The sequence below is a fragment of the Lytechinus pictus genome, chromosome 3 (assembly GCF_037042905.1).
Source record: "Lytechinus pictus isolate F3 Inbred chromosome 3, Lp3.0, whole genome shotgun sequence".
NCBI lineage: Eukaryota > Metazoa > Echinodermata > Echinoidea > Temnopleuroida > Toxopneustidae > Lytechinus > Lytechinus pictus.
Genome location: NC_087247.1, coordinates 49,439,878 through 49,465,291, shown reverse-complemented (window position 1 = coordinate 49,465,291; position 25,414 = coordinate 49,439,878). Strand labels below are relative to the sequence as shown.

The 25,414-nt window shown below is 35.2% G+C and overlaps 1 protein-coding gene across 1 annotated transcript; it reads right to left on the bottom strand.

Annotated features, from left to right (window-relative positions):
- Positions 1-619: 619 nt before the first annotated feature.
- On the bottom strand, positions 620-16,977 carry LOC129255524 (long-chain specific acyl-CoA dehydrogenase, mitochondrial-like). Its single transcript, XM_064097892.1, has 5 exons — positions 16,834-16,977; positions 11,810-11,947; positions 6,782-6,946; positions 3,295-3,361; positions 620-2,852 (listed from the first exon to the last, which is right to left on the bottom strand). Exons 1-5 carry the CDS (start codon positions 16,935-16,937, stop codon positions 2,661-2,663), a joined length of 666 nt encoding a protein of 221 aa, XP_063953962.1. The 5' UTR covers positions 16,938-16,977; the 3' UTR covers positions 620-2,660.
- Positions 16,978-25,414: the final 8,437 nt, after the last annotated feature.

The following is a 25,414-nucleotide window of genomic DNA, read 5'->3' as shown; positions in this document are numbered from 1 at the left end:
ATTCTTCAACGAATTATGCAATTTTATGTAAATAAATTAAACTATACAGTATGATTTAAGCTCTTGATGTTTTAAATACATTTTTGGAGTAAGTATTAAAGAGATGACTACAATTTTTACACTGTTTTTCTAATATGAAAGATAATATTTCCCAGAAATCAATTTGTAAATCAAAGAAAATAATGAAAGCTCGATGTCCGAACTGAAATATGATTTGTATTATATTGATTTCAAAACTTGATATTTAAGCTCCATATCAGCCTATTGAGCAAGATATGTATCTCAGACATCAAACATGCAATATATTGTGATATGAAAGATACTTTTGTTGGTATTTTCCAACTCTTCCCCTCACCTTGTTTTATTCACTCGTCTTCCTCCTCCCCCCTTCCTCCTCTTTCCCTTTTCCTTTTATTTTCTTCTTTCCCCTTTTCCCTTTTTTTTTGCTCCGCCAATAGATCCGCCTATGCATGGGTTATGTAGTCTAGTTATTTTCTCTCTCATTTTCAATATTCGTCACGGTCCTTAATCCTGCTATAGCTATAAGCTTTCCATCTTAAACATGCACAGGCGTCTAATCAGTTGAGACTAACCCTATGGTTTTTCTTCTTTTTTTATTACACTAAACAAGAGAAAGGAAGAGAGACATCGGAGAATGAAATAGAGAGAGAGAGACCCAGAGATGAGAGAAGCAAAGAGAGTGATACAGGGAGGGGTAGTACTAATAAACATGTACATTCAAAACTAAAAGATTATTGACATTTTTTTTAATTTGACGTCATTGTCAATTCGCGAATTTATAATCAAATGAAATTGCTTTTACTAGGAAGATCGAAAAGTGCCGAAAATAAAAGGAAAATAATCAGCATTTAAAATTTTTAAATAGACAATAATTTAAGAATAAGCCTACATCATTTCACTTATAATAAAAACATGGCGGACGCTGATGAAAGTTAGGATAGAAACAAGTATAAATTACATTTCTTCAAATATTTACAAGATATGATAATGATGATCGGGCGCCACGGGTTGAAAGGCGATAACCCCCTACTTTTTTATTGAAATCATTCAAACAAAGAAGAGAAAATCGAAGGGAATTAGTACGGTGTCCGATTGTATGGGTATTGTCACTCTATAAAATATACCCCTTATTTTTTGTTTGGTAAAAAGTTATAACGCTTGGATCCTTTGCCTCCTATTAAAAATATACTAGTGCTGATCAAGGGCATCGCCAAGGGGGGGGGGGGTGGGGGCAACAACCGCCACAACTTTTTTACTTAAAGAAGAAGAAAGAAAGTATGACGTTTGCCGCCCTGATAATGATGGTAATTATAACGATGTCAATGATGATCATAATAAAAATAATGATTTCAATGATAATAATCAATTGTGACTATGATGATCGTCATAATAATGGTAACAACAAAAAAACAAGAAATAATTCATCAGTAAAATTCCCCTTTTTGTTATAAAAACAAAGATAAATGGTTAATTTTAATGTGACATAAAAAGGGCAAGTTTGCCGGCCCATCTGATTACAAATCCTTTAACAGGTTGGTTAAATTTTAATATTCAGACTGTACGTTGAAATTATTCGAGATCACTTTAAGACGTGAAATTCGATCTGAGTACAATGCTCCTATTTCCAATTGATTGACAGTCAGTGAAAATTGTTGAGGTAGGAGGTGCCACCTGAGCCCTACCCCCTAAATCACCACAGGTATAATAACCCATATTTTTTCAGGGGACTACATTAAATTATGCTCTAACTTTTGATAAAATATATAAAGTCAAAATATATGCTTTTCTTATATATTTTGTGATCACTATACTTTGCTTCTTGTTTATTATCCTTGTACAATACCGCGTCGTTGTGACTACAAAAATTCAATGCAGTGTTTCAGAAGTAGAAAATTTCCCTGCCCCCTCCCCAGAGTTTTCCACTCCATATTATATCTTTAGCATCACCTTGTTGATTTTTCGTGTTCCCATATTTCTAAGTTGCCTATTTTTTTCCATATTTCCATTCTTTATTCATAGATTGAGTAAATCAAACCTTTATAATTCTTCAACATTAATTTTCAATAAAAAAAATGGAATTGATCTTTAATAAATATGCCAGACAAACCAAAATGTTAAAGGGGATCCATCATCAAGCTCTAAACCAAAGAGGAGAAATTACATAGTATTCTCAGCAATTGCATGCAGTACAAATTAGACTCGATTATTATTTCTTCAGGACCTAGGCTAGTTTGCCGAAAATAAATTAATCAGAAATAATAAAACGGGAATAAAAATAGCGAGGATTGCCAAATCATTGCATGTGCGCAGAGGGAACTAATCAGCCCCCCATGGCTGACCTTTGACCGCCCGTATCCTGTTTTCAGTGCGCGTGTCGCCACTCTGTCTGTTAATAACTCTGAGAAAAAGTGATGATTGCCCTCTATGTTTATATTTGTGCAAGCCAGCTGAGGGCAGCTATTACAAATGCCAGCCAAAAACATAACACAATTTCAGGTCTTAGTTCTCGCTAGTAGCACACTTTCTTATACTCTTCACTCGGACAATGGTTGTGTCTAGCTACATGTACCCCAATTCCCCCTGAACTTGAAATCTCCAAAATCTGGCACTGTGCTAGGTGTCTAAAGAATAGACATCTGCTACACCTTCCAAGTTAGATGACTTACCACAGCCTTTTGTCCAACTTTCTCCAAGGGCCTACCCTTAGTGAATCCTGGCATGCCCTCCTCGACCAAGAACAAGCCAATTCCATGGGCCTTCTTCTGAGCACTCAGGTCTGTGATTGCTACCACTACAACCACATCAGACAGGAAACCATTTGTGATGAAAACCTGAAGGATTTTGCAATAGAGGGATGAAAGGCAAGGGCTTTCTTAAACAAAACCCTACTCAAGCTTGAATGCACTGCTCTTCAATAACAATAACAGAAGATGATACATGGATAAAGTGATGGGAATAAACTCATGAAATACTGAACTAGAACACTAAATAAAGAAGATTATACAGACTAATTTTGGCTTGAAATTCTGTTTCATTGATGACTTATTAGTTGTAGATTGTCTCATTGTCGATTGTCTGCATGTCAGGAAGAAGAAAAAACTGATAGCAGGAATGTCCAGGAATATCCCATAGAATTTACAAAACATGGCCAGGACACAAAGCCTGCAAGGGTGAAAATTGCTCTGTTCCCCTAACTGAGACCATCCTAGAATCGTTAGATAGTTGGTGGACCTACAAACATAATGAATAAAAGAATAAATCTAGGGGTTTTACCTTACTTCCATTGAGGATATAGTCATCTCCATCCTTCTTTGCAATGGTTTTGATTCCCTGTAAGTCACTGTGCAGTAAAAATAAATATGATGATCACTTTTAACACTTTTAAAACTTGAATGCCTCATGGCACCAAATCACAAAAGTATCAAAATATATGTCAATACATTGTCTCTGTAAGCTCTTAAGCATTATATATTCTGACTGGATTGGGTCTCCTTTGTTCAGCTCATGGTTTAAATGTGCATGGGTAAATAAGAATGTTACAACTTCAGAAAAAAATAAAGAGGAATTTAACCTTTCATAACTCTTTATTTGGAATATGTGCCCAAAATCCAAACTATGTTTACAGTTTGAAGGAAGTGACCACATCACTAGGAAATTAGTAATATATTATAAAATCTAGGATTCTCAACTGCACTCAGTCAAAACTTATGCTTCTATTTAAACCATGTGTTCCAGAAAAACGTATAGCATTTTGGAATGATCTCCATAACACAGATGGGCTTAATTGGGAGAAAGTTCATGTAAATAAATTTAAGTCCACTATAATGACACGTGTGTGCTCTTTTTATTTCAAGATATTTCATAAAGCATTAGGTTTGAATGATTTCCTGTATAAAATTTAAAGGAAGGAATCCCCTAATTGTTCATTTTGTAACAGTGACCCAGAAACCTATTTACATCTTTTTATTGAATGTCTTGTTGTGAAACCCATTCGGGATGAAGTCATGAAAGCTATTATTAAGGAAACCAAAAAGCCTGATTTACAGAATGTTTCAAATTTGAAAAGATGTTCGGTTATACTGACGATACATTCCTTACATATTTGTTTCTTTTGCTTAAATTTATATTTCTATTTGTGAATTTCAGAACAAACCACCAACTTTTGATGGTTATAAAGCATATTTGACCTCTAACAAGGATATTGTATTGCCAAGAAAAATAATAAACTTACAAGCCATTTTCGGACATGGAGATTTAAGTTGTAAGATATGCTATCATTATTTATTTTTGTAACTGAAGAATAATTTCATATGCCTTCTGAGGATAGAATTTTGTTAATCTCTAATAATAGGTAAATCACCTGATATTTATGCCTTTACTATACTATAGGGGATGAGGAATACTTAGAAGAGACAAAGTGACTGCTTTTACTACATGTTTATCACTCACTACCTGTTGATAAGCTGTACTTTTTCTAATGTAAACTAATAATGTGTATGCTGCTTTTTATTTTTTATTTTTATTTTCAAATTACTTGTATTGTTTATATGTGATTTGTTACACAAAATCATGAAAACCCAATAAAACAAAAAACAAACTTATGCTTCCACAATTGCCAGATCAAGGATATACAGTTGAGGCCAGAAGTTTACATACACCCAGGAAATTCAAAGAAAAGTTGACACTTGCCAAACATCTTTAAATTTAATGTATCTAATAAAATATTTGTGCTATCATGACGAATTTGATATCAAACAAATGAATATGTCATGCCCCTTCATCACATTACTTTGTCATCAGGAGCTGAAAAATATTTAGTTGTAATTTTTCCTCCCAAAATCTTCATATTTAAGACAAATTATAAATAAAAACTTGAGAAAAACATTTCACATTTGTGCTAGTTACTTCTCAACACAAATATTTCAGATTACACTTTTTTGTTCAGTGGTGACATATCATGATAGAAAATGTAACATAAATCATAGATTTGAAATTTATATTTCATGAAACGATGTTTGAAATTTATAATAACAAACAATAAAATACATTTGGCATGAATATTCCTTTTTTTCTTCAAAGGAAATTCCACCTGAAATATACTTTAATCCCAACGGCATCCCAATCATGTGAAAAGAGCTTAATACATTCTTTCATTTGATACCAAATTTGTCATGGTAGTATCTATATTTCTGAAGATATACATGTAGTAAATTTTACGATGTTTGGCAAGCGAACATATTTCCCTGAATTCCATGGGTGTATGTAAACTTTTGGCCTCAACTGTACTAGTGTATAACATAATATCTTAAATGTTCTAAAAGTCTGTGACCTATGACCTTTTACTTTGTGACCCCAAAATTTACTCAGATCATCCTCACTCACATACATGTATGTGCATACATGAAGCAAGATTAAAGACGATCCCACAAAAGGTTCACTAACAGTCAGGAGGAGACATTTTCACACATGACATTTAGCCTTTGATCAGATGACCTCCAAATCTAATCAGACCATTGTCCTCCAATATGCATGTATGACGCAAGATTAAAAGTTATCCCTACAACGGTAGTTCAGTTATTGTGAAAACAAAGTATCTCAAATGTATATACATAGTAATTATTTCAGTGATCTGTGTGACCCAAAGCTCTAATCATATCATTGTCCCTCCCATATACATACATGATTCAGGTTTCAAGTTGACCTTGTAAATAGTTATTAATAATAATAACAATAATAGACATTTATATAGCGCCATCTATCTAGAAATAATCTATTGCGAGGCGTAGTGTTTATTATTATTATTATTACCCCGGCTTTAGCTCGAGATGCCTTTCAGCGCTACATATAAGTGCATTCAAGGAATTAATCCTGCCAAGTACCCATTCACCTCACCTGTAGTGAGTGCATCACATTGTGAATAAATTTCTTGCTGAAGGAAATTATGCCACTAATCCACTAGGCCACAATGCTCCACTTTCACATATTGAGAGAAGATATTTCACTTTAATGTGACCCTTGATCTCATGATCCCAAATCTAATCAAATCATTGCCACTGCAATATGCACACATGAGCAATGTTTGAAGTTGAACCTATATATTACATTAAAAAATTGTGAAAATGAGATACATTCTGGTATATAATGACCTCTATGGAATTTGACCTTTGACCTTGATATACCTAAACCTGATCACATTATTCTCACTCCTTATACATACCCAGTATATTAGGATCAAGTATATTTGCACCAAGTATGAAGGTGATCTATTATGGTTCTTTGGTTAACGGGGGAATGAAAATGGAATAAATGGACTGACGTATGACCCCAAAACATAAATCTAAAGGCAACTTACGTTATGATAGGTGGTTGCCGGAGGCATATTAATGTGTTCTTTGTTGCATGGTCCTAGACAACGTTAACAATTGAACACTCATACAACCGTTAGCAAGTTGTCATTTAAGAGATATGACATAAAGAGTCCAATAAAATTTTGATTGATCTTTTGTGTGTGTATGTGTGTTCTTTATTCATGATCTGGTGAGAACTAGTTGTAAGTTGTAATGTTAGTTTTGATACATTTTGTTGTGCAAAGTATTTCTATTTCTATTTCCTTTATACTTCATAATTCCTTTCTCTTAACCGCTTAGAGGCAATTTGCTAATTTGTGGTATATAAAATTATTATTATGTTAGACCTAGTATATTTTCGATGAAATGAAAGAAAGAATTAATTATGGCTACAGGAAGGTTAGATTGCCCACCTTCCTGCACTTGGTTCTGTCATAGCAATAGCCCCAACTTTCTTTCCTGCTGCCATATCTGGAAGAAACTTCTCAATCTGCTCCTGGGTACCATACTCTGCAATGTATGGCATAACAATGTCACTGTGTAGTGGAAATGATGTGCCAGCTCCGTTCACATAGGCTCTGAAAAAATAAAAGGGAGACAATGAATTAACATAAATTTGACAGACATTATTTCAAACATATCAACAATTGCCTCAACATCGAAATGTGTTAGAAATTCTTTAGGATAATTGTTGGCATCATATAGATTAGAAATAACATAAGGGGGGGGGGCACAGGAATCTCTGAACATTTTTTTCTAAGGGAATGCAAACTGTTCTTAAATACTTTAACACAGGTAAACACTGCTTGACATTGAGCACAATGAAACAATGATAATAATAATTAGCATCAACCCATTCCTTCCTGGATCCGAATGGGCCCTGTACAGAACCTATGGAAATATCAGAATTCAGGGGTCAAACCTGTTTGTTTATTGAACAAGTGAAACCCTGGCAGTTTTGCCTGCATATTACATGATTCAATATAGCAGCAGTGGTGACTTTGAATCTTAAATCTAACATATTGTATGTCATTTTAAAGCTTATACTCTGAAGTTTTTTGCCCTATATTTTTTTCTTCTGAAAACGTGAAGTTAATGAATGCCAAGGTCATGATTCCAAGAAATCATTAATTAGCGTGACGTACGGGACATCACATTTTTTGATCTGCAGATAATGCAAATTATATATTTGAAAATATTTCTGTGGGGACTTGTGTGAGAATTTAAATATAGACTTTTATTCTAGATGTAAATTATGAAGGTTGTTTATGATGCGCATAGGAACAGGTGTTTTCTGAAAAGCAATGAAATCTAAGTTAATACAAACATTTGAGAAAAATAATGATTTTGAAATTTAATTAATTAAGTAAATTATCTGGTGTCCAACAGGCAATGTCCCGTACGTCACAATTTAGCATATGTTTTTTAGATTCTAATTAAGGAAAAGTTGAACAGTTTTCTTCACACTTTGGAGAGTTCTAATTCATATATTACTATACATCCAAAAATTAAAGTGAAGTTAGTGAATTAATTTCCTGTTTAATTATATCAGCTAATTAAGCTTTGTGACGTACGGGACACACCATACATTATACATAGGATTTCTATGTAATTCTAAAATAGGGTTATTTTTCAAGTAGTAGCAAAGATCAAGTAAATTGAGATAAATGATATTATATCAGTGGTTGAATATTGGTAAAAGGCTGATAATAAAGTTATGATTTGTATTAAATAAACAAGGGTGCATATATTAGCATACTCGTTAACATATGTTAGTAATTAATATAGGGTATTTATATTGCGCACATATCCACCTTGTTAGGTGCTCAAGGCGCTCCTATATTACCCGGCTAAGCTAGGCGTTCATAGCGCACACAGTTTTTTAAGGAATTACTTCCTACCGGTACCCATTTACCTCACCTGGGTTGAGTGCAGCACATTGTGGATCAGTTTCTTGCCGAAGGAAATTACGCCATGGCTGGGATTCGAACCCACGACCCTCTGTTTCAAAGTCCGAAGACTAATCCACTGGGCCACAACGCTCCAATTAAATCTTTCATAATTTCAAGGTCATACATTTTTTTCATGTTTTGTTTAATCATACACTATAATATAAATATATATCAACCATAATAATCCATGTAAAACTTACTTACTTTGGTTTACATCCAGTTAATTATAAATTTTGATGAAATTTTACTTTCCCCATTCGTTTAACACATGGAATTATTTGCAAGACATCTTTCATAACATTCATAATGTCGTAAAGTGTTTGCTATGTTTTGTTTCAGTGTATGCTATTAAAGAAATATATATCAATCATGATAATCCATATAAAACTTAATTTACTTTGGTTTACATCAAGTTAATTAGAAATTTTGATGAAATTTCACTTTCCCCATTCGTTTTACACATAGACAAATGTCCCGTACGTCACAGCGCAGATGTTTATATTTTGAGCTATTACATAATAACAACAATGAGTTCTATCATTTCATTCATGGCTAATGAAACTTGATAAGATACAAGATGAGAACATGATAATGAGAGATTTCCAGCTTATTCCAATTCACAGAGTTTTAATGACAAACTTTTTTTCAAAAAAAAAATCAGCTTTTTTTTGGTCCCGTACGTCACAGCGCATATTAATTAAAATATTACATCGTTAATGGAATTGTGGATCACTAATTTTTTACTGAATAAAGAGGGCACAACTGGCCTTCCAAAATCCATGAAAGATTCTCTATTGTGCATTTATTTTTTATGTTACACAACTTTAAAGTCTCTAAATGTCCCGTACGTCACACGTCAAATAGCTTGGACCTGCCCTTATTCATTAAAAACACCATGCATCTAAGCTTAAATACTATGTTGATTGACCCTAAATGACCTTCGACCTTGATCATGTGACCTAAGACTTGTGCAAGAAGATCAATGATACTTGATTACCCTTCATTTAACATTACATGAAATAGATCCATAACCTTTTAAGTTATGATGGTAATTCAACAAGTACCCTCAACATGGCCAAAGTCAATATTAAATTACCTTTGACCCTGGCCATGTGACCTGAAACTCAGGCAGGATGGCTCATTGATACTTGATTACTCTTATGTCCAATTTTCATGAACTAGGTCCATATACTTTTTAAGTTATGATGACATTAAAAAAAAATCTGTACACATTGTCGAGGCTGTCGGAAAAGCTGCGCCTCCATTTTTTTCACTTGCTGTGCAAGCGAGACAAAAATGCAGTAAAAAAAAAGGCTCTTATTTGAAACAAGTAGAGTGCCTCTGGCAGTCTCACCTGCATTACGCAATTCAATATAGCAGCAGTGCTGACTTTGAAAACTACTATAAAATAATTATTCAAAAAAACACAATTCATATAATGATACAATACTACGTTCATTGACCCTAAATGATATTTGACCTTGATCATGTGACCTAAGACTTGTCAGTGATACTTGATTACCCCTATGTCCACATTTCATAAACTATATCCATAAACTTTGAAAGTTATGACAGCAATATAATAATTACTTCCAACATGGCCAGTTCATTGACCTTCGACTTTGGTCATGTGACTTGAAACTCAGGCAGGATGTTCAGTAATACCTTATGGCTAAGTTTCATGAACTAGGTCCATATACTTTCGAAGTTATGACGAAATTTCAAAAACTTAACCTTAGGTTAAGATTTTGATGTTGATTCCCCCAACATGGTCTAAGTTCATTGACCCTAAATGACCTTTGACCTTAGTCATGTGACCTGAAACTAAAGCAGGATGTTCAGTAATACTTGATTAATCTTATGTCCAAGTTTCATGAACTAGGTCCATATACTTTCTAAGTTATGCTGTCATTTCAAAAACTTAACCTTCGATTAAGATTTGATGTTGACACCGCCAGAAAAGCGGCACCTACTGTATAGTCTCACTCTGCTTTGCAGGTCAGACAAAAACAGTAGTGACAAGATCATGTCTAATAGACGCAACAGTGGGAAGGAGCATTGTATTTTTCATTACAATACTGAAAGTGATGGTGAAATTCGAGCAACACGACTCTAATTGCTAACAAGTGAAATGCCTCTAGCAGTCTCGCCTGCATTACACGATTCAAAATCGCAGCAGTGCTGACATTGAAAACAACTATAATGAATAATTATTCACAATAAACATCATTAATACTAAGTTGATTGACCCTTAATGACCTTGATCATTTGACCTGACAGTCTGACACACATGATCAGGGATACTATATGTCCAAGTTTCATGAACTAGTTCCATACACTTACTAATTAAGTTATAATGATATTTCAAAAACTTAACTTTGGTTAAGATTTCAATGTTGTTGACGCCGCCTCTGCCGACAGAAAAGTGGCGCCTATAGTCTTGCTCTGCTATGCAGATGAGACTAAAATGTATGTTGTACATAGTTAAAAAAAAGTCATTCAAAATCCAGACAAATTTTATTAGCTTTAGACAATATAAATCATTTATCTGATCAACATTGCCAAATTTTGCTGTAAAATATGCTGGAGTCATTTTAAGAAAAATGATATAAAAGGAAATTTTTAAAAATTTTGATCTCTTGCCGCTTTCAAAAAACGAGTATAAAAATACCCTATTGATGCCTATAAATCCTGAGAAAAATGTAAGGAAATCCTATAGATTTTTTAATGTATTGTGCTGGAATTTCTATCCTTCCTAACACGTCCTTGATTTATCCTAGGACTGTCTTTCCATGTGCCCCCCTTGATCTTAAGACCAGTATTGTTCACTGATGCTGTGTCATCTCTTATCATGCCTACACTGGCTCTTATCTTGCCTATAGGGTGTGACTATAAAGTTAACCTTTCCCCTTTATTGCATTATTATGGAGCCCGCCAGGTGGCACGAAAGAGAAAAAATTATCCGTGGACTATTTCGTTCCCACAAAATAATGATTTCTTTCCCTCGTAATAATTATTTCTTATTTCGAGGGAACGAAATAATGTTTTATGGGAATGAAATAGTATTTGGAGGGAACAAAATAATATTTTGTGGGAAAAAATTCATATTTGGAGGGAACAAAATAATATTTTTGTCTCTTTCCTCACGAGATCGCCGCATAGGGCATATTACGTCAAGTGATATGCGCTATGCGGCGATCTTAGGAGGAGAGAGACGAAATAATTATTTTGTGGGAACAAAATATTTTGAGGGAACAAAATAATTTTGTCTCTCTCCTAAGATTGCCGCAAAGTGCATATCACGTGGGAACAAAATAATATTTCACGGAACGAAATAATCTTTTGAGGGAACAAAATAATCCACTGAGAATTGTTTTCTTCATGTCACCTGCTGGGCTCTGTTCATTATCAATCAAAATTCAACAAAATTACCTATGTTCAAATACACTTGCCAGCTAAAAAAAAATGTCCATGCAATTTGTTACTTACTGCTCCTCCCATGTGATTGCAGTCATAAGAAGATCTCCACCAACCCCACCTTTTTCTGCTGGAATAGCAACACCTAGCATGCCAGCAGCACCCATCTTCTCCCAAATCTCCCTATCAACATGTCTCTGCTTCTCATACCTATTGCATAACAATAAATATAGTAAAATCATAATGTTTTGACAATGAATTATGAATATTATTCCAAGCAATATTGTTAAATTTCACATTATGATATTATAAAGCCTTCAAATTAGGAAATTATACCAGGGCAGCAGAATGCGTGATGATATACATGTACACTTCGCATCAATAAAAAAGTTAACACTTTGAAAAAGTCCTGGGAATTGAAAAATATACAACACGGTGGTAATTTTCTCACATAAATTCCTGGGTTTGGGTCTCATCTCTCAAATGAAAGTAACAATTTCGGCAGAATATTACACTTGAGTGAGTACCCAGTACTGTCCACTTTTGTAAGGCTTGCAAAAATTAATCTGTTTGCGCAGAAATGCTCATTTTCACGCTGCGTCATGAAAAAAGAGCAAAAAGAAACTTACCGGGCGGAACATTTCTTTGACACTTTAAGCCAATTTAAATAAAACAGATATATTCAAATATTTCGTATCAACTTTGTCACCAAAATAAGTAAGCACAACCTTTACCTTTTTGTGCAAGTTAGATCAGAGAACAAAAGTTTAGACATCTGCAGCATTTTTTCACTAAGTTTTCATCATTCAAAGTGGGTTTAAATTTCATATTTCATTTAGTTAATGTTTCTCCATATTTTCCCAAGCTTTACAACGGCTAATAAAACGGAAATCAAGCATAAGCCATTCAATGTGAATCACAGCTCAGTGTAAAGCAGATATCATCATGATGGCATCAGTGTGTGGGGAGGAAGGGGGGGGGGGTGCAGTGGTGCTCTATGAAGTGTTTTGGGCAAGGAAACAATGTAAAAATGTAAAAGATATCTTCAAATCAATCTCCCTAGCTAAAGTCCATGACTTGTGTTCTCCATGATTAACGTCTACTTTTATTCATAAACTATTTCCAAGTTCTGCACAAATTCTTTTTCACAAACTTTTCAAAAGTAAGTGGTGCTTACTCAAACGAAAATATTTTTCGACAGTTATATCGTCATTTGCTTAAAGTGGTCTGTACCAACGTTTAAATGTAGAAAAAGCTTCAGGATATTACAAATACAATTTTACAGGATTATTTCTAAGTGTAAACTTGTTTTAGATACGCGATGGATATACTGTAATTGTTTAACAAAAAAGCCTTACACAAGAGTAATCATTCAGAAAGTTTAAAAAGCAAGATTGTCAGAAAAAATTACTCCATTGCATTTCATTGTTAGAAAATGTTTCACATTTTATTTGTGGACCACGCAGTTCAAAATAGATAAATCCTAGAGTAGGAGATTTGCAAAAATGACCTTTCCCCAGGTGTTGCACATTTCACTAAAATTCACAAAAGAAGTTTACCACAATGACTAGTAAACAAGTGCCAAATACTTGGTTATACTAGCTTGGTAGCAATGCTGTTTTAACAAAGTGTTTCAGCATCGGGTACATATACCTCTTCAATTTTTGAAATTTTATATTTGGCTTCGCATCTGTATTTTTCTTGAGAATAGATTGGAGTAATATCCTACGGGAGTGAGCTTGCCTGTCAAACCAAAGATCATGGCCATTCAAGTCTACCAGGGCAAAAGACTAAAGCATGCATGTGTTATGTTTTAACAAGCCCCCCCCCCCCTTCTATTGACGAGTGGATACCCTGCGCGACCATGGGGTCTCGAAAAGCACCGTAAACAAGTATTTTCAATATTCTGAAAACCCTACCCTTAACAAGTATTGGCGTGTGAAACCCTACCCTTAACAAATATTGGAAACAAAATGATACTCATGGCAAGAATTCCCTGAATTGAACCCCTAAACAAGTACAGCAATATTTTAATTGTTATGTCACGGACGTCGGTTTTACCTTATTACCTACAGTCATCATTGGGTTTAGTACGGCCCCACCTCCTACACCTCGCGCAAATCGGACTCTAAACACGTAGTGTTGACTGCTGGGGCAAAGAGTACATCCTTAATCCTTTATAAAACATTTTAGTCTTTTTAAAACCCTCGCAAATTTGACCCTAAACACGTAGCTTTCCTAGCGAAATAGATACCCTTTTTCATTATTTTAGTGTTTTTGACACCCTTATTACATACCTATCTTGAAAAAGACATCCTTTTTACGTGTTTCTGGGGTAGCGCATGGTATCCACTCGTCAATGTATGTGCCCCCCCTCCCGGAACAAGCCCCTTCTTGTTTCATAGATGCTCACTGAGTTACAATGGAAAAAAAATATGTCCCACTGACAGGATGCTATTTGTGGAAATACTTTACAAATAAGCACCCCTGGGGAGGCCAGTCAAATATATTGCTGTACACATGTGTGACCCCCCAAAAAACGTGTTTAAAGGGGTGTTTTTTCAGTTTTGGACGCGAGCCATGCGTGCACTCATTAAGGGTATCAAAAACACTGATTTAAAAAAAGGGTGATTTTGAAAGACTGGTCAATGGTCAATTGCGGGGTCAAACGTATTTAGGGTATTTTTTCTTTCCAAAGCGTTTTTTTTAAGGCTAGCCAAACGTGTTTAGGGTATGTTTTTTCCCCATGAATATAGTTCTGTCTATTTAAGCTTATATTGTTAGCAAGTAAACAAAACTTGTTTAAGGGGTCTGGCGGCAACTAGTTTAGGGGCAAATATGTGTAAATGAAGCCCGCGAAAAACTTGTTTAGGTGGTTATTTTGTACACAGAGAAAAACTTGTTTCGGGGGTGCTTGGAAATAATTTGGTCATGTTGTAAATTGGATTTTTCTTGTATAATATTTCTTTAAAAAATCTAGTCAAAAGGATACTTTGTTTTATTATTTCATTTCAGTATATAATGTATAAAAATGAATCTATATTTCACATTATATCTGCCAACTTTATCTTTAGTACTCTTTCTCCCTCTCTGTACTTCTACCAACTTTGACTTACTCTTTCCCTCTCTGCTCATTGGCTAATTCTTTCCCGCCTTTTTAGGAGTAGCAGTAATGCCAATTCATGTACCCCCTTTAGGGATGCTTTTGTACTTTGATGTGCACCATTGCACTTTTATTGTTAGATAGGAAGAGAGTCCAGTGACTCATGACACACTGGCAGTAGCAAGGGCATTCCCACTGTTTGTTGTTGAGGAGGAGACTTGTCCCTACAGAAGAAAGTTTAACTTTGAAGTATAGAAGACTTCTGCAAGGACTTCCTTTCATGTACTTAAGATGTCGAAGCAAAATGCGGAATTAGTGTCTGACCGAGGCTGTTTTCCCTTGGTAAATAAAAGAACCCAATAAAACCTCAGCCCTTGTGAGTCGTGTCCGTGTTGTGTGGTCGTCGGCGCGAACCCTTTCAATGGTGTCAGAAGTGGGATCATCAGCAACAAGGGACCATCTGGTACGGGCTCTGCAGATATCGGACTTAGAAGAAATCTTGAGAACTTACGTGTATGTGGTCTTATCCTGGTGTCATCGTGCACAACATAAAATTGGAATGACTTTAGACTGGTTCTAAACAGCCTCGGTCAGACTGTATGTAAAATAATGGACAACATTTGTATGCTCTTTTTTCTCTGATTTGTGCAGTGATTGTATTGTGGTTTCGCTATTCTGTATGCAAAGTTCTTTTTATGTGCCAAATTCAAGTCTAGGATCATGGAAACCAGATCGAGTTCATCATCAGCTACGACTGAGAATATGGATGTTTTGTCCCAACATCTTCCCCACATGCAAAAAAAACAGATGCAAAAAAAACAGATCTCGACATGATAATATGAATCATGAGGTCGAGCGTCGGAGGTCCCGTCGGGTGAACAAAGGACAACACAGAAATCGACTACATCTCCCAGTGTCGGTATTACCAAAGTGAAGAGAAAAGATTATTTCTTTTAGAGAGACTTTGTCTTGTATGCATTTGATATAGAGTGTGATTAATATTCTATAATGTTCGACATAATTTTTTTTGCATGTTTAGCTTACTGTAGTAAGCACTTAATTTCATTTTGAATTACATGCAATTACCGCAGATAGCAACTGTTATTGCATGGAATGTGGGGAAGATATTGTATTTTTTGTGTTTTACATGTATCTTTGTTTCAAACATTATGACATTAATCGTGGGGAAGATGTTGTAAATTGGATTTTTCTTGTATAATATTTCTTTAAAAAATCTAGTCAAAAGGATACTTTGTTTTATTATTTCATTTCAGTATATAATGTATAAAATGAATCTATATTTCACATTATATCTGCCAACTTTATCTTTAGTACTCTTTCTCCCTCTCTGTACTTCTACCAACTTTGACTTACTCTTTCCCTCTCTGCTCATTGGCTAATTCTTTCCCGCCTTTTTAGGAGTAGCAGTAATGCCAATTCATGTACCCCCTTTAGGGATGCTTTTGTACTTTGATGTGCACCATTGCACTTTTATTGTTAGATAGGGAGAGAGTCCAGTGACTCATGACACACTGGCAGTAGCAAGGGCATTCCCACTGTTTGTTGTTGAGGAGGAGACTTGTCCCTACAGAAGAAAGTTTAACTTTGAAGTATAGAAGACTTCTGCAAGGACTTCCTTTCATGTACTTAGATGTCGAAGCAAAATGCGGAATTAGTGTCTGACCGAGGCTGTTTTCCCTTGGTAAATAAAAGAACCCAATAAAACCTCAGCCCTTGTGAGTCGTGTCCGTGTTGTGTGGTCGTCAGCGCGAACCCTTTCAGTCACATCTGACTGCCCCCCCGGGGTAGTGCCAAAACCTTAGCATGATTGGAACCCTTTGCACCATTCATATAAAAGTAGGGGGTAACCCTTGTGCGGTGACCCAACTCTACACCCTCACTTTGTAGAATGACCTTTCAGTGATTCATTTCACTTTGCATCTCCAAGGCACAGGTGACATCAACCAAATAATGCCAATATTTAAGACTATACCTATCCTGATTGGGTGCTACCTCTTCCTGGAAGAACCTACGTGCAGTTGTCCGGAACATGTCATGCTCCTCGCCAAAGATAGCTCTGGTACCTATATCCATCATGGTTTCTGCTTGGCCTGGGCATGGTCTTGAACTCTGGTGCCGTCTATAATGGAAAAGAGAACGAAGGGAGGACAAAAACGATTGAAAAAAAGAGTACGAAGATAGAGTTGTTTGACTGGGTCTTAATACGGCCATTCTACTTGTACCACAAATTGATCTTGATATTTTACAATCTAATATTATCAGAGAGAGGAAATCTACAACATAGTTAACATTAATTGACTTTGATCCAGGGGTGTTAATGTGAGGAACCTATAAATGAAACTGCAGCATGTGAAACTACATACAGAATATCATCATCTCTAGTATCTGCCAAAAATGGTAGCATCCTCAATGTGTTACATAATAAATGAATGCAAGTTGCACCCTTGTGACATTGCATAATTAACCCTGAGCTGTTGGTCAACCAAAGAATACTAAACACCATTTATTACGATTAACAACAATGTTCGTCTTTCAAAGTGATTACCAACCACATCACACACCACACCCTTCCTGGGATAACACTATTCTTCCCTCAGTTCCCTGAGCTTGAGATACAACTTAATTTAAATGCATTTTCTTCATTTTTCAATGTTTACTTGTGCCCTGTGCTATTTTACATGTCTTCGGAAATATTGGTCAACCCGTTTTATTAAAGCCTCTCATGAGAACGTTGGAGATGCAAGTATTATGAAATACCCAATTAAAATGATCTGTCATTCTTAATTTTTCTCTTGCTCTTTCTCTCTCTCTCTCTTCCTGTGCATCAGGACTTGTTTCATCACTGACACAGACCCTAATTATACAGGTGGGTTCTCCCCTCACGGGCATACAACTTTGCTGATTTGTCTGATAAAAAAATAGCAGCAACCAATGTAATCAAAATGATGACATCTGTACTGATATATATCTTGAGAATTTTAGATCACACAATGGCCAAGATCAGAGTCTAAAGAATAAAATCAAGGAGTCACAGAACTGTGCAAGATATCCTATCAGGATCATTGCAGTCGAAAAACTGTCTAAAAATAATAGTATCTTATAATTAATGTTGAATATCCGACTGCACATTTTGAAAAAAAAAGGAATAGGAAATTAACGCTTTAAATTTTGTTCTTAACTTTTGATGTCCAAATGATAAAATTGTTTTCTTAGACATCCCTGCTTATAATTCTACTGTTGCTGTGAATTTTTACATTCAATTAGGCCATATGGAAAGCTATCATCTTGCTTGCTGCCTAGCGCATCAATATACGCATAGTTACGCGATGCCAGCAACTGTATTGGGGATACGCCCTACCTGCCACGGGGCCTTCCTATTGGCTAGAAGGGCTCCCACTGGGGGAACTAATGATGATTTTGATTGGTTTGCTTCCGAAAAGATGGTTGTGAACTTAGAGCCGATATGACAGGGAAAAGACAATGTTCAAAATACTGATTTGTGGCAATCATAGCAGTGACACATTTCGGAGAGAAATGACAAAATTTATAACAAAAGTTATTCAGTGTTCCAGAATACCACCCCAGGCTTGCTGGAGCATACATAAAATAAATATCCACAAAACCAACACTCCCATTGGCTTATTCACAAATACGATACATGCGTCACAACCCGTAATCAGTCACCTTTGACCCGAGGACACTGAAACCGTTAACATTTGCACCTTTCCTCGTGTGACAATATCACATGCTCTCCGGCATCTTCACGGAAATCTGCCTCATTACAACAATTCTGGTGAGTGGAAACATTGCATGATTCTAATAATTACTAATAAATTGATCTACGAATTCACTGTCAAAACAAGACCAGCAAACTAGTCATTTTGCACACTAAAATGTGCACAAACAATCAAATTCATCAACAACTCATGATTCAGCATTTATAGCACATATGTGTGACACTGCCCACCTGGTGCCTCGTTTGCCAAGTCCAACTTGCCAAAACAATACACATATATGACTCAATACATTATTAAAGGTCTCTCTCACAGTACTAATTCCTTATAATCGGTAGCAAGCAATCCAGGCACAATGACATGGAACAGTGATTTCATTCTATAAATGATCTCGTTTTCTAAATTTTGTTATCTCAGGTAGATGTAAATGTACCAATCATCATTTTTACTTCTGTAACTAACGTTCAAACCAGACAGAACTGTTGTCTCTTTCCAACAAATATACGCCTACTTTCACTCCAGCAAAAGCATGAAAAGAAGTTCTACTTTCGGCTACGTCTAGCCTCTCTACAGCTTTCTAAACTAGGCCCTTGGCCATCCACTAAACTCTTGTTTCTCTATTCTGAGCTAAAACACTCGAATAACCTAACTTTCAACTTCAATCCAACAAAGTCACCGCTCCGTTAATTTTCCAAACCGGCCTATCTCATTATAGCTCACTTTGTGGCTTATCATTTAACTTTCTTTACTAACCAAAGTCTTTTAGATAGGACAATTCTCATTACAACATTACCATTGTTTTGTCTTGCGGTCGCGCGTGACTTGCAAGTTGACTATTTTCAAGAGCCCAATTCTTCTCACATTCAAAGGCTAATATCTCCACTGGGTCGATGGCTTATTAAAAATGACCCCTTTCAGTACAAGTAAACAAGGATAAAATAACACAAATGACAACAATGTATAATATAAAACTAGATTTTAATTCGTCATGCGGACGAATTAGGTGGTCTGTCGTAGAAAGATATATACTAGTAGATAAACAGACAACAAATGAGTTGATATTAGATTGAAAGATAAATAGACAGTCAGATAGACATACATATTTAAACAGATACACATAAGAAAGATAGATAAATAGATAGATGGATGGAGAGATAAATGATAAGTGGATAGATTAATAAAAGAAAGGTAAATAAATTATATATTTAAATATAGATAGATATAGAAATATATATGAACAGATAAATACGTATTAGATAGATAGATATATTGATAGATAGATAGATAAATAGATAGATAGATAAATAGATAGATAGATAAATAGATAGATAACGATTGATGACAAATATTACGATGATGAGGATGATGATAATAATGATTGATGACATAAGATGATGATAACGGTGATTATGATATTACATATACACAGATAAACAGACAGAAAATATATCGATATATTTTATTGATAGATAAACAGATAGAATAACATATTAAACAGATTTAATAGATAGATAGATAGATATTAGATAGACAAATAAACAGACATAATTATTCAAACAGATCAATAGACATTAGATTGAAAGATAAAAAGATAGACATACAGATAGACATACATATTTAAACAGATAGATAGTCGGATAGATAGATAGATGGATTGGATGATATATAAATATAGTTGGATAGATTGATAAAAGATAGAGAAACATATATATAATAAATTGAAAAATATAAATATTTATTAGATTGAAAGATAAATGGATAGATATACAGATAGACAGACATATTCAAACAGATAGATATACGATAGATAGATAGAACATAGATAGATAGATAGACAGACAGACATACAGATAGATATATAGAAAGAAAGATAGATAGATATATCATGTAGGTAGATAGATAAACAGACAGACAGACATATAGATAGATATAGAAAGATAGACATATTCAAACAGATAGATATATATTAGACAGAGAGATAGATAGACAGACAGATAGATAGATAGAAAGATAGATAGATTTATAACATAGATAGCGGATAGATAGACGGATACAATTAGAAAGATATAATATGAAAAAAGTAATTATAATCTGTTTTATTTTGCAATATTTTGACTATTATTCATTAGAATTCTTATAAATGATCGTGCGCAAGATAGTAAAAAAGAAAAAAAAAATCATGTTCACCCTCGGACTTGAACCCCTGCCCGCATTACTGAATGAGATGCAAGTCTGACGCCTTACCAATTAAGCTACAATATTTCCCATAGACTTTACACGTATGCAAAATACGAGAATCTCAAATCCAATTTTGCAAGTGAAATACGGGCATGATCCCGGCATCTGATCAGAAAATGAAGGCAACACTTAGAATCTCAGCTACGACATACTAAAAGCTCAGGGATAACTGACAAGAAAAAATGGAGATATGGCTCACGAAATAGAGGAATGTAGAATCTAGTTTTGAGAAGAAGTCATGTCCCATAGAGATTACACGCAAAATGAGTAAAAATGACATGCCTTTATTATTTGCAATTTTTCAGGATGATCCGTTTATTAAAATGAAAAATAAAGGCCATAATTCAGAAAGAGTAAGACCTAAGCTACAACATATTCGAAATTGGGCGAAAATTGATCAATATTCACGGAGTTAGAGCCAAATTTGCATAATTATTATGACGTCATAACACGCAAAATTGATATTTTGACTTCCGACGCCATTTTGATGACGTCATAATATACATTAGGGTCCAATGAGACATGAAATCAAATGTATGATTCATACTCTATCGAAATATGAAAAAAAAATTGGGGGTCCCCGTTCGTTCTGAAGAGCTACAGAGAATTTTTAATAGCCATGTTTTTGCCCATATAGAAATAGATGGAAAGAGCTCACTCACACGCATGCTGCAAACTTTAATAGGTGCTCATTCCCTCATTAATGATCGTAGAGAGCTGATCCAGGTATCAATTTGATCAGAAAATTATATCAATAATAGATACGCATAGAAAAAACAGCGAATTTATGCTGCGTAACGCCATTACGCATGAAAACGCGCGCGCATATGTGTGCGCACGCAAAATGTTGAAATGCTTAAAATGACCTGAAACGTACCCAAAATTAATTATAGACGATTTTGAGCATTTTTTTATTTTGACGCACACGTACGCGCGCGTCATGACCTTTGATGACATCGATAGTTGACCTTTGATCTAAAGTTTATTTGATGTAAATATGACTGATTATTGATTATCCGTTATGTAGATATGATGAAATAAAGAATTTTACAAAATGGCGTGTAGATGACGTCACCATGACCAGATGACCTTGAAAAGCTAAGAAGAGCGTCTCTATGATAGACTTTATATATGACAAAAAATTCAGCGAAATTGATACAGCCGATTTGGAGAAAAGTTGGCGACAAATATAGGTGCGAAAAATAAATAAAGAAAGAAAATTCTGAAGAAATTAAGAGGTGATCTGTCAGAGACAGACCACCTAATAAAGGAGGGAAAGAACACAGAAAGGTAGAAAGGAAACATTCGGTATGTGAATTCTGAATCAATCTGGTAAAGTAAATAGAAGGTGTCTTTTATACAGATGTTTGAATTGTTTTTCAGTCTTACTATTTTTGAAATGAAATGGGAGATTGTTCCAAAGCATTGGACCATTAAAGCAAATTGACTTGTGCGGTTAAGAGGAAGGTGAATATTTTTAGCATTCCTGGTATTATGACTATGAATAGAACTGTTCAGAGTAAAGATGTAGTTATAGATTTTTGGAAGACAATTATTAGATGAATTACACATAAAAATAGCTGTATCTAATGATATTTGTTCATTTATAGGTAGAACCTTCATTTTTTAAATAAAGGTAGACTATAGGCAAAATATGCAGAATGTGTTATGATACGAATTCCATGTTTCTGCAATTTATTTAATATGAGAAGAAATGAGTGCATGAAATAACATAAGCAGGACGTTTTGTGACAAGAATTGCAATGTATAGAGAACTCCAACATTTCTAGACAGAGTATTACATAAATTATTTACATGGTTGTTCCATGATAATTTATTATCGATGATTATTCCTAAAAAATTGGTATGAGATACACATGTAATTTTTTCATTTCTATAAGACAAGTCAGGCAAAATTGTGGTTTTAATTCCAAATATAATATAATCAGTTTTAGTGATGTTCAAGATTAATTTGTTCGACTTCATCCAATTACTTATGTTGGCTAATACGCAAATGGTTTCTGACCAGAAGTAGCCATGACCAGTGCTACGTACGTAAAAATGGAAATTTCTTACTTATTGATGCTAAAAAACGGTCCATTATGAAGTCACAATTGATAACTTCTTTACGTAAGTTTTGCTCATTAAGATTTGGTGATTCCGTCACATTATCAAAATTACTCTGTAAAGACTCAAAATGTTTGAACAAAAGAATATAATTTTTAAAGGTAAAAGACAGTACTTGCAGCAACAATTATTTCATGAGATTAGATGAGAAAGTCTTTTAAATCAAGGTTAATAGTCAAAATATTATCATATATCTAGATCTGGTACATTAATGTAAACTTATCTTTGTAAAATCGTGATATCTTAGCTCAAAATCGATAATTCTGATGATCATGCACTAACGCAGAAAAGCATATGTGGGACAATGTATTAATATTGCTTCGAAAAATACCCGACATTAGATGGAATTCCGTGCTTATTTTGCTCATTTCTCAGCAATTGAGCATTTTCTTTCAGAGTCATTTGGCACAGATTTTTCATTCATACATACAAACACTGGTGGTAATTTCATTGGATTCTGTTCGAACTCTTTTTTAGATCATTACCACAACTGGTATTTATCTTTATTAAAGGTGTTCACTATCCAAAAAGAAACAATGTAGTGTTTTTACAAGTGCCAATGACTCAGGATAATACTTTACTTAAATACTCCAATGGGCTATTCCACGGTTACCCACGTTACATTTGGAGACACCTTGACTCATACTTGGAGCTGTAACTCCATTATTATTGATAGGAACTAAACATCTCTTTATCACAACATAGTACGCAGTCTGACTATCCTTTGTATAAAAACAAAACTTGGGAAATTTCATAATGCTCCTGGCAAATCTTTGAAATGTGTCGGTTACTCATGTTACATGATTTGGACATGCATAAAATGAAAAGTGGACATAAGTGAAGTGTCCTCATACAAGGCTTTTATGAAAGTTGATCATATCCATTTCAAAGAAGTATATTAGGGAGACAAATTTGTATATAATTAAAAAAATAAAGAACACATGGTTTTTACTAGGGGTGCAGATAAAGTGGTTACTCACATTACGGTTCAGATGGGCTATATGTACAAAGACACATTGAGCTCATGTCCACCAACCTATGGAATTGCCCCAATGATGTTGTAGGACTAAGCCTGTTCATCGATCAAAGTAGAGATGTCCATTGCTGCACTCCTTCAGACAGAATTCACTACTTGTGTTTGCAGGGAGGGGTGGCAAGGGTATTGTCAAAAGCAAAAAATACAATGAAACACTTAAAAAAATAGGCAATCTTCTCCCAACGCTTATCAAGTCTACTCTTAAAAGCATACACTGAACAAGCAGTAAAGTTACCTCTTCTGGGAGGCGGTTCCACACATCTATCACTCGGTTCGCAAAGAAAAACTTACAGTGTACGCACATCAAGATCTTTTCCCGGGGGGGGGGGGGCACTCGACCAAAAAAGTGGTAGGGGTGTTCCGCGGGCGAGACAAAAAACGGGGGCCTTGGAGCGGGCTTATTGTAAAAAGGAGGGTCCTCGGTACGGGCTTCGGAACTTTTCTCAAGTTTTAAGGAATGACCATGTGTTTTACCACTCTTTCTCACACAGAAAAGCTCAGAACTTGAATCATAATAACCATGCAGATATTTGTACACATCTACCATGTCACCTCTTTTTCGTCTGCACATGACTGAGTGACAGCAATTTCAGGTGGAAAAGACGTTCAGTGGCTCTACGTTGGACACTCTAACCGCCTCTGCTCACCCAGCTTATACGGTGACCACGCAGCCTGACCATACTTTATAACAGCGCTTCTCAACCAGTGAGCCGCGAAGCTCTCTCTGGTGGGCCGCGAGAAGCTCCAGAAGAAGAAAAGAAATAGGGGAAAAACTATAGTATATTTCACATGTACTATTTCATGTCCGAAAATGTTATATTTGATCGGTCTTTGTGGGTCCACAAAGCATTGGCACGCGGATCATGTACATGTATATTGCAATATACGTGCACATTCATTGTATGATGGTTTCAATCTAACTTTGATGTGAACCTCAGGCCTTTATATTGTGTATGCAGTTAATATTGTCACCCATTTACCGGACCTCTGCGAATGCAGTTAGTTCTCAAACTGTTCGTTTCGAATGCACTTCAGAGCTTAATGTTCAAATTACACAAAACATGCTTTCATCAAACTGGACCGTGTTTTAAAGCGAAAGGGTAAGGGAGGAAACAAATCTACTGTTGAAGTCTCAGAATCAAACTGTAAGAAAATATGAGTATATGACCCTGAATACATTAAATTTGAATTCATCATGACTGGCAGTGATGCAAAACCAAAAGCAATATGTGTCGAATGTGCTGAAGTATTGTCAAATGAGGCGCTTATACCACCAAAGCTTCAGAGACACCTAAACACAAAACATCCGAAGAATGCAGGAAAACTTCAGGAGTATTTCGAAAGGAAAAAAGCTGGAATGGATTCAGAGCAGAACACTGGCGTGCAGTTGGGGGAGGGGGGGGGGGGTTCTCCCCCCC